Source organism: Bombina bombina, chromosome 6 (assembly GCF_027579735.1).
Source record: "Bombina bombina isolate aBomBom1 chromosome 6, aBomBom1.pri, whole genome shotgun sequence".
NCBI lineage: Eukaryota > Metazoa > Chordata > Amphibia > Anura > Bombinatoridae > Bombina > Bombina bombina.
The window spans coordinates 928,143,816-928,155,599 of record NC_069504.1 but is presented as its reverse complement, the minus strand read 5'-3'; the positions used below and the strand labels follow the sequence as shown (position 1 = coordinate 928,155,599).

The following is an 11,784-nucleotide window of genomic DNA, read 5'->3' as shown; positions in this document are numbered from 1 at the left end:
ATGCTTTGGAACGTATCCGAATTCGAATTGATCTGAAAACAAAATTCGAAAACATCCGAATTGATTAGAAATGAAACCGAAACAAATTTTTCCGCCGCACACAAGTCTAATGGAAACCTGGTACTGAAATGGGGCTGTAAATTACTGTTAGCTGTCGACTACTTTGGTAGCTTACGGCTCCATTTTTAATGACTCAATGAAAATGAGCCCTTGGTCTTCAACAAAGAATACTAAGAAAACAAAGCAAATGTCAATAGAAGTAATTTGGAAAATGGTTTAAAATTGCATATTCTTTCTAGGGGCCTGATGTTCAAAACCTCTCCGCTCCAGGTGAGATGATCTAAAATGATCATCCAGCACTGTGAGATCCGTAGTGAAATTTTCAAAAGGCAGATTTTGCTATACTTCTCCAAGGGGTGTTCCCTGCATTTCTGTGTGTAATAGAGAGACAAGGCTAATGCAATATAGTGAAATGTGAAAAACCCAATGGCACTGCTTAAATAATTCTGGACTCCTTATATATTTGCTTAAATTTTATATTAAATGGGTTGTGGTGCTGTGTTTTGGAAAGTCTATCATTTATACAAAAAGGGGGGTTAGATAGCCCCCCTTGAGAAAAAATACACTAAGTAGCACTCAAGAGTCGATACAAATTGTAATTTAGTTAGAAATTTTGTATTCCATCAACTATGTTTGTAGGGGAATACTGTGGCTTGAATATGTAAAACTTTTATTTGAAAGAAGCCATATATAAAATTACATATACAAGGGACAAGAACAACGTAAAAAACACACATAGGAGGGACTGCTTATATATCAATGGAGTATATCACTATATTAATGGCGATATTGTGAGAATTCTAGATGTTGCACATATGGTCAGCTACTGGGTTTAGTACACACAGAGGGTACACTATACAGGGAGTGCAGAATTATTAGGCAAGTTGTATTTTTGAGGATTAATTTTATTATTGAACAACAACCATGTTCTCAATGAACCCAAAAAACTCATTAATATCAAAGCTAAATAGTTTTGGAAGTAGTTTTTAGTTTGTTTTTAGTTATAGCTATTTTAGGGGGATATCTGTGTGTGCAGGTGACTATTACTGTGCATAATTATTAGGCAACTTAACAAAAAACAAATATATACCCATTTCAATTATTTATTTTTACCAGTGAAAACAATATAACATCTCAACATTCACAAATATACATTTCTGACATTCAAGAACAAAACAAAAACAAATCAGTGACCAATATAGCCACCTTTCTTTGCAAGGACACTCAAAAGCCTGCCATCCATGGATTCTGTCAGTGTTTTGATCTGTTCACCATCAACATTGCGTGCAGCAGCAACCACAGCCTCCCAGACACTGTTCAGAGAGGTGTACTGTTTTCCCTCCTTGTAAATATCACATTTGATGATGGACCACAGGTTCTCAATGGGGTTCAGATCAGGTGAACAAGGAGGCCATGTCATTAGATTTTCTTCTTTTATACCCTTTCTTGCCAGCCACGCTGTGGAGTACTTGGACGCGTGTGATGGAGCATTGTCCTGCATGAAAATCATGTTTTTCTTGAAGGATGCAGACTTCTTCCTGTACCACTGCTTGAAGAAGGTGTCTTCCAGAAACTGGCAGTAGGACTGGGAGTTGAGCTTGACTTCATCCTCAACCCGAAAAGGCCCCACAAGATCATCTTTGATGATACCAGCCAAAACCAGTACTCCACCTCCACCTTGCTGGCGTCTTGAGTCGGACTGGAGCTCTCTGCCCTTTACCAATCCAGCCACGGGCCCATCCATCTGGCCCATCAAGACTCACTCTCATTTCATCAGTCCATAAAACCTTAGAAAAATCAGTCTTGAGATATTTCTTGGCCCAGTCTTGACGTTTCAGCTTGTGTGTCTTGTTCAGTGGTAGTCGTCTTTCAGCCTTTCTTACCTTGGCCATGTCTCTGAGTATTGCACACCTTGTGCTTTTGGGCACTCCAGTGATGTTGCAGCTCTGAAATATGGCCAAACTGGTGGCAAGTGGCATCTTGGCAGCTGCACGCTTGACTTTTCTCAGTTCATGGGCAGTTATTTTGCGCCTTGGTTTTTCCACACGCTTCTTGCGACCCTGTTCACTATTTTGAATGAAACGCTTGATTGTTCGATGATCACGCTTCAGAAGCTTTGCAATTTTAAGAGTGCTGCATCCCTCTGCAAGATATCTCACTATTTTTGACTTTTCTGAGCCTGTCAAGTCCTTCTTTTGACCCATTTTGCCAAAGGAAAGGAAGTTGCCTAATAATTATGCACACCTGATATAGGGTGTTGATGTCATTAGACCACACCCCTTCTCATTACAGAGATGCACATCACCTAATATGCTTAATTGGTAGTAGGCTTTGGAGCCTATACAGCTTGGAGTAAGACAACATGCATAAAGAGGATGATGTGGTCAAAATACTCATTTGCCTAATAATTCTGCACTCCCTGTAGAGTTTGTGCTTAATAGACTGTAAAGGGTTACTGCAGTTATAGTGCTTGGTGTTCATATTGGGTCCGATATTTAAAAAATATATATATCTTACAAACAATCGCTACTGGACTATAGTATAACTGTTATCTGCCTCAAAAATACCAGCTTATATGCAAAAACACCGTTATTAGAGTGTATAGTAATTAGCTCAGTATTGGGTAGTTTCTAACTCAGAATAGAGCGATAGAAACCACTAAACTTGACATTACAACATTGGTAGTATTGAAAATAATTTAAATTGAATGTATTCTTACAAATGTAAGGCTTAAATGTCAATTAGCAGCTGTTGATATTTGTCTGTAAAGTATTAGAAGTGAAACTGGTCACAATTGGTGATATCTGATCACCACTCTATTAACAAACATATAAGTAACCTTTACGCCTATCAGTGCAAATGATGTGTAAAAATATAAGCATAAGAGCATTAGCAATGCAACCACTGCTCTAATGCTTATATTTCTACACATACATTTTTACTGTCACTTAAAATAATTAAACACAAATAGTTAATTATCACACAGCACAATAGTTAAACTTCACTGTTTTTATTTGTTTGTGAATTTTTATGAATTTCTGTTTTTGTTTTTATTATTATTTCAACAAATATCACTTGGGATAAATATCCGTAATAGATTATTTCATTTATAACTTTTAGATATAATGGTATCTACTTAAAGGTTCACTTTAGTTTGCGAAGATTAGAACAATCTTATACTGAGCAAATTGTATCATAATTTGGATACAATTCTTAGGAATTCAGAATAGACAAAAGATATATATGCCCTGCTTCTTCTAAGTGGACAATGAATAAACACCAGATAAAATTCCTGTAAGGAGATGATATATAGTTTAATGTGGTTTTTTAGCAACCATTAAGATAATAATGTTATGGGCAAAAGCGCAAATCTGATACAGAATACTTACTTGATTCCAAATAGGCATGAGAATAAGGATGGCTGAGATTTCAATTGGATTAGAAAAACCGGATGATGCGTGAGAAGACCCTTTGACAAAGTCGGCAATGGTGAAACATGTTAGGGAGTTGTTCGGGATTTGGTGAGGAGTCATAGGAACTACTTTGTTTTAACTAGCCATTGGATGTGGACTTAATATTAGCTGTAATTACTATGTAGAGTATCAATAATACTGGCGATACTTGGTGCAATTAGCACATTGGTTGAACTTAAAGCACGGATAGAGGTGGTTTAGCAACTGTAGTCTGAGTAACTATTTTGCACTGATTGGCGTAACGTTTACTTAAATGTCTGTTAATAGAGTGGTGATCAGATATCACCAATTGTGGCCTGTTTCACTTCTAATGCTTTACTAACAATCTGATAGTGACTATATTATTGTGCCTAGAACACAAATATCAACAGCTGCTAATTGACATTTATATATATATATATATATATATATATATATATATTTTAATACCGGACCCAATGTGAACACCAAGCACTATAACTGCAGTAACCCTTTACTGTCTATTAAGCACAAACACTATAGTGTACCCTCTGTGTACTAGACCCAGTAGCTGACCATATGTGCAACACCTAGACTTCTCACATTATTGCCATTAATATAGTGATATACTCCATTGATATATAAGCAATCCCTCCTATGTGTGTTTTTTTATTTTTTCTTGTCCCTTGTATATGTAATTTTATATATGACTTCTTTCAAATAAAAGTTAAGTTTTACATATTCAAGTCACAGTATTCCCCTACAAACATAGTTGATGCAAAACAGGTGAAATATAGCACTGCATGATAGAGTTCAGCTGCAGTTACACTTTGTCCTTTGTATTTTATATCACTTTACATTTAAACTTTGCACTTTCTATTTTGTATTTTATTTTGTTTACAACAATGTATTTAGGATTGTGATTTTACAAATTCTGATTATCCCTTCACAGTTTCTTTGTAACTCTAACAAATTAGTTTCATACGTTGTATATTTATTTGTATCTTTTACAAATTACATTGCACTTTGCATTTCTTCTATTTAAATTAAAACTGAAAAAACTGTCAGCTCCAGTTTACCAGAGAGTTTCATTACTTTCTATGGGCCAGATAATCAAACATTCTCTAGTTTGGAGAGAGATTATAGTGCAGACCTCACAGGGGCTGAACTCACTGAATTTTCTAAGAAAAAGGGAGGAACCTGAAAGTCACAGAGAGATGAGAAATGCATTCCCTAGAAAGTAATTAAGTTTTTTTGGATACAAAATTTCACATGGGAGAGAAAGTAACTGAAGAACACATGGGCAGTTTTAAGGCTCATTTTTGCATCAATTACAAATTAAACTGAAATGTTTTCCCTACAATTTAACTTGCATTTGTCTATATTTTACTATATATTACATGTCTGTTAAAATAAGTGTATTGTGAATTTTTAACAAACTTCACCTGCATACAGCTGGTGAGATAATTCAGTGAGACCAACTTGTTTAAAATGCTTACATCATTTCATAAGACTTGTGATAGAGTTCCAGACATACCCTGGAAACTTCCCTGTTCAACCAAGGGAACTCCCATGTCCCTACCACTTTCTGAAACTGTCAGTTTTAGTTTACAATGCAGCAAATACAAAGTGCAATGGAATTTGTAAAAGATACACAGAAATATACAAATTTGTTACAATAATACAGAATCTTTCAAAACATAACATAATTTGTAAATACACTGATGGATCTAAATCCAAGTGTATTAAAATATAAAAGAGAAAGTGCAGAGCTTAAATGTAATAATACTGATATAACCCAAATGCAAAGTAATATAAAATATAAAGCACAAAGTATAAGTGTAACAAAACTATCATATCATGCAATGCTGTTTTGCACTGGGCTTGTCTCTCCTTCACATATAAAAATGAGAAAAATCTAGCAGTGCTGGAGAGTTGTGCCTTTTTTCTGTTGAGCATTCAGTAAATTCAGCTGCTGTGAATTCTGAACTACAGTTTCTCTTCAAGCTGGAGAATCCCTTGAATATCAGGGCCTAAGCCATGACAGTTTCATTTTGACTTTAATCCCCCTTTAAAAGTGCAGGATGAAACTTATGAAAATTGCTTCAGTGATATGTACAATTTTTGTATCCCAAATAGATGTTAAAAAAAATTATAAAATGATTAAGAAATTTTCTAGTACACATAAACTAAAAGCAATTTTGTTAAGCTATATTTCAAACTGATTCTGGCATGAAAAGCAATCCAACTTGGGTAAAATGAAAATAAAATTAGCAATTGCTATAGAAACCACAGGAACTCAACAAAACAAAAATATCCGTAATTCATTCAACTTTTAAAACTACTGGAAAAAATATTATAAGCCAAAGGAACACAATCTGCAAATGGATTTTAAAGTATATTGTAGACTGATGCTTTATTGATTTTGGCAGCAATCTGAAAGGATGATTCACAAAAGTAGTCTTAATATTACAGACAGCACATAAAATGAAACAATAGATGTCATAAAATGAATTAATGGTATGTAAAGAGGCAGTTATGTGAATTTTTATTTTCTTTAATTAAACAAAACAATCTCAAGAGAAATATTGGCATACATATATTTCAAATATAATTTGTAGTTAATAAGAAATAAATTAGTATGTTATAGCTAACTTGAAACCAATCCAAGATTTTAACATTTCCCTTTTTTGTTTCTATGTTGGAAAAACAACCTGAATGCTCATGCTATACAGATACAGAAAATCACCAATACACACTAGAGTCAGTTACAAATACATGAACAAAATGAATTGACCAATAATAAATACCGCAGTACAGAAATCAGTTTGTCATAATGAATTATGTAATGTTCCTGTGCAATTCTACAGAAGTAATTAAGAAAAATATTGTGAATATAGATGGATTGTTCGGTTTAGCTTAAAAAATAATTCGACTCCTGAGTAGAAAACAATATATATTTGTTCTCTCTCTCTTCTTTTTTTCCCCTTCAACAGATTTTTAAACAAAAATGGTTGACTGCTTACTTTGCACCTTTGTAAGACCTGGTACTAATTTCAGGAAACTAGTTAGTTATGCAGATGTCACTGTCTCTGAGGTGAGAACAGCAAAACATAAAAGAAACACCAATACCATACTTTAAGAATCATGAATTTATATCAGCTTACAATTATAATGAAATTAAATTAGTATTTTTATATTGTTGCTATATTTAAATATGAAAAATATTTTAAGTCTGTAGCTACACAATATATGTGGTCTTTAGCCTGTTCAGATGCATATTATCTGTAGTCTTTAGCTGTATCTTCCAAGCAGAAGCCAAGTAGGCAGCTTTATTCTTGTTATCATACTGCTCTGGCACTGCTCCAAGGAGGGAACCTCAGGTTTTCTTGTTGTGGACTGACGGTATGCATTTTTTTTAATAAGGAAGGGTATACAGCAATGTTTCCCAAACTGTTTAACATTGTGTGGTTCCATTAAAGGGCCATAATACCCAAATGTTTAAACACTTGAAACTGATGCAGTATAGTTGTAAAAAGCTGACTAGAAAATATCACCTGAACATCTCTATGTAAAAAAGAAAGATATTTTACCTCAAATGTTTCTCAGTAGCCACATCCGATTGTAAAGAACTTCTAAGCAGCAAATCAGTATGTCTGTCCCGGGACAGCCAAAGGAACGAGCTTTCGTGCACACTTATCTTATTTCACCAATCAGGTAAAGGAAGTTTACAATGAAATCTCATGAGAGTCAAGTGAAATCTCATGAGATCACAGTAAAAGAGTTCATGACCTCAGCACTGTTGATGCTGATTGGCTGCTGTTCATTTCTTCTTTTTTTTTCACCAGCAGCTGGGTAGCAGCTGTGTATAACTTTTTACACAGAACTTACTCTGCTGAGCTGAGGAGAATGTGAGGTAAAATATCTTCCTTTTTACAAAGAGATGCTCTGGTGATATTTTCCTGTCAGCTTGTTACAGTTATACTGCATCAGTTTCAAGTGATTTAGCATATGAGTATTATGTCCCTTTAATTCATTTAAAAATGTAAAACAACATCAGAAAGCTAAGCTCCTATGTTAAGGACCATTACAGTAAAAAATGAATGTATAGCTTTTCTCCATCGCTAAAACTACTACTAATACTACTACCCAAGACTGTACAGCCACATCTGCTATCTTTTTTTTCTTCTTGCATATTTGTTTATACAAACCTCTAGGGTAATTATTATTTAAAACCTAAAAGCATTCTATATAGGCATCAGGGTTCCATGAAGCTCAGTTTGGGAAACACCTGTATACTGGGTTTGGGGAACAAGAGCAGCTAGATGACCATGTGATAAGACTACAGGAGAAAGGTATCAGTTTTAAGGTCAATGAGACAATTCATTTAAATAAATAAAACATCAAGATGCACTAATTATACTTTGTTTAATTTATTTCTTGTCTTGTGTATTGCTGGGAATTTAGGATATGCATGATTTAATATTTTAAAAAGTAATATTTATACACATTTTAGAAATATTTACCATTTCTGCTTGATTTTTGATGCATGGCTTTCTGTATCATTGCGTCATCTACACCTTTGTCCACACAGCTCCATAGATCTACAAACTAGTAAGGCTATTTTCAACTCTCAAGTCTCTCCAATTTTATGCTATCCTATACATACTATTAACTAAAGCTCAGTTATTCTTTCACCCTTAATGAATAAACTGTGTAGAATAACATATAAATAGAGAGAACACAAACTCTAGAAAGGTCATTCCAGTTTTAAAGAGACACTGTTCTCAACATTTTTCTTTTATCCATGTGAAACAATAACATTTATTAATGTTTTTGGCATGAAAAATGTGATGTAAAAGCTGTCTATATTTAAATAGAAACTAGTACTGGTTGGGTACTTCCTATTAATGCTCATAATAATATGGTCCTCTCAGTAAGAAATGTACAACTAAGGAAAAGTTTCCATTGAGTTGGTAAAGTTTGGAAATATGTGGAAACATAAAAATTCTTCATAGACTTAATGGAGTTAAATGTTTTTATCACTAGTTTCCCAACGTTACCACCTCAATGGAAATGAGCCTTAAGTCTATGGAGATTTTTTATGTTACCTTCCATTTTCCACACTTTACCACCTCAGTGGAAACTAGGCCTTAGCCTGTTGTATTAGTTTAAACTTAAATCATTTTTACTCCAAAAAATTCAAACAAAAATAAAAATCAATATTTTTAAATTCAGCTTTTTTTATATGGTTGACAAAAATATTTTGAGTACAAGTTTTTTTCTAGTTCAGTACCACAATGTGAATTTTATACATTATGAAAGTCTGAATAATATTGAAGTGGAAAAGGGCCACTTTTTAATGGAACCATAAGGTAATTCCATATTTTAACATTAACCCCCCCCCCCGTAAAATCCCCCAGTAAAATGGGGAATTATCTTTATAAAAATATGCGTCATCAAACTATAAATTTATGCTTTCTAAAACATTTAAAAACGTGATTGGGCCATTTATACGTTTTCAAAACAATTATTTAATCAGAATTTGGTCATTTGAGTTGTAGCATGTAGAAAAAGTCACAAAAACCATTATAAAGTGTGAGGGCAAATAAACAAGCTATATCCAAAAATGTTTATCAAAAAATAATTAATTACTATAAAATGAACTTTCTGTGCTGTAAAGTAAAATGTTATAGCCTATGTTTATATAAATATAAGCTACATTTGTGACTTTATTTTGGCAATGTCGTTGTTTTCTGAGTTTAAAATATAACAAATATACATAAAAATAATTAGTTACCATACCTATCTAAATACTATTTAAAACTGCTTTAGTCTTAGCAGCATGAATTGTACTTAGTCATTTTTATTTGCACAGAAAAGATTTAGGAAACACTGCAATTTTTATTGTAATATCTATGAACTTCAATATCCATCAAAATACTCTTAATAACAGTACAAATTAGCATAAATAATTATGTTTTACGGTACAAACATGTAAAAGTTGGCAAATCTTGGGTACAAATTTCTTTTTTAAAACTAACAATTTCACAGTTATGAAAATATTTAGAAAAAAATGTTTAGTGCCATAAAAATGTAAGTTTTGTAATATGACTGATACGTTCTGATTGAGGCACATCAATAAAATCAATTTTATAAACTAATTGTTATTTTTTTGTTAGGCTATGACGTCTTTATTACCTTTTTTGGTAGTATTTAAAAAATTAACAGTAAAAATAACTCACTATATGATACATATACCCAAGTGGTGTGATATTTTTTATAATAAAGAATGAAAATAGTCATTTTCAATAATAAAAATAAGTTCTATTTTTTGTTTATTTTACAATATAGTTAATATTCTTATCTTCTTGAAATTCACTCTGAAATACACAGTTCTTTATTGATTGCAGCAATGTTATATTGCGTTTTGCCCTCCAATGGGTGATAGTAGATTTATAAGCACTGTGTGCAACCACATTCACTATATCTCTCCAGTTCTTCCACAAAAGAGGATCCATCCATGCACTGAAAAAAGTATTTCCGTCGTTTGCTTTTCAGTGGAACACAACATTGGCCATTACCACAGCTACCGCTGCACTCCATTCTTGGCACCTTGGACGTGGTACTGCAAGAAGTAAAGCCTTGCTGTTTGCGGACAATCTCTCGGATAATCTGACCCTGGCAAAGCTTTTCTGTAAAAAAAAGATATATGTCTTTTATAAAACAGTAGTAATGGCATACTAGAAGTTTATATTAAATGCAATGTAGTAACAACGTCTTTGAAAACGGCTTTCTCTCTCTGTATGTACAAGTTTATTTTCCTTTTTTGTGTTCCATCCACCTAATTTAATGCATCTGAAATATCCTTCTCTAAATCTGCACACTTGATTCCTTCTAAACGCTTTATAAATTGAACCTCTACAATGTTATGTACACTTCACTCTTTGGGGTAGATTTATCATGCAGCGTATGCTGCTGTTTAGGCTCGCCGGAGACATAAGTCAAGAAGCAGTGATAGTAAGACCGCTGCTCCTTAGCTCGTGGTGGCGGACTGCAATCATCCCGATTGGATACGATTAGGATGATTGACACCCCTGCTAGCAGCCGATTGGCCGGGAATGTGCAGGGGGCGGCATTGCACAAGCAGTTCACCAGAAATGCTTGTGGAATGATAAATGAAAATTTATGAAAATTCTTTGTTATAGTGTCCTGGAGTAAGAATCACAGCTTTACCAACATTTACTGCCTCTTTTTTATTTAATTATATTGCACATTTAAAAGGACATTAACTAAAAAAATAATCAAGCATATGAAACACAGTTTAAACAGGCTAAAAATGTTTTTGCATAAAAAGTTAAAGGGACATTGTACACTCGATTTTTCTTTGTATATCAGTTTTGTAGATAATCCATTTATATAGCCCATCTGGGTGTGTTTTTATAAACATTTATAGTTTTGCTTATTTTTAAATAACATTAAACAGGCTAAAAATGTTTTACATAAAAAGTTAAAGGGACATTGTACACTAGATTTTTCTTTGCATATCAGTTTTGTAGATGATCCATTTATATAGCCCATCTGAGTGTGTTTTTATAAAAATGTATAGTTTTGCTTATTTTTAAATAACAATGTGCTGATTTTCAGACTGCTAGCCAAGCCCCAAAGTTTTAGATGCATACTGATGTATACAGACTTTAGACGGCTTCTGTTTGTATAATAGGCCTTTTCATATGCAGGGGAGGTTTATGTGGGTGTCCCAGCCTAATCTCATCAACAGTGCTAAATTGGGAGCTTCTAATTAATTTTTTAAGGCTTTTATACTGGATTTTTATATCAGTATCTGTGCATATTATTCTTTATAGTAGTGCCTATTACGGAAAATTGTTGTATACTGCCCCTTTAAAGCTGTTTATTTTTATTTTGAAACAGAAAATGCACACTTGCACACTACTCTTATGTGGAATACAATCTAACTGGCTAATAAAGACAACTCACATCTCTACTGGTGGGCACAGACATGCCTCACAAGTATAAAAACAATTGTTTTTCAGCACAAGAGTATCTGTTTTGAAAAAACAAAAGAATAGACTGTAATACATATTAGAATATCTTTTTAGGTCCAACAGTGAATAAAAAAACTACTATGATATCCCATTACATAGTCTGAAATTCTTAAACGGATACGAAACCCAATTTTTTTTTTTTCTTTCATGGTTCAGATAGAGCAGGCAATTTTAAGCAACTTTCTAATTTACTCCTATTATCAATTTTTCTTTGTTCTCTTGGTATC

At 33.3% G+C, this 11,784-nt stretch overlaps 1 protein-coding gene across 1 annotated transcript in view; it reads right to left on the bottom strand.

Annotated features, from left to right (window-relative positions):
* Positions 1-5,876: 5,876 nt before the first annotated feature.
* SLIT3 (slit guidance ligand 3) overlaps positions 5,877-11,784 on the bottom strand; it is an 890,559-nt gene continuing 884,651 nt past the window's right edge. The window contains exon 36 of the mRNA XM_053718567.1: positions 5,877-10,186. Coding sequence (XP_053574542.1) covers positions 9,948-10,186 — 239 coding nt within the window. The 3' untranslated portion in view covers positions 5,877-9,947. The remainder of the gene's footprint in view (positions 10,187-11,784) is intronic.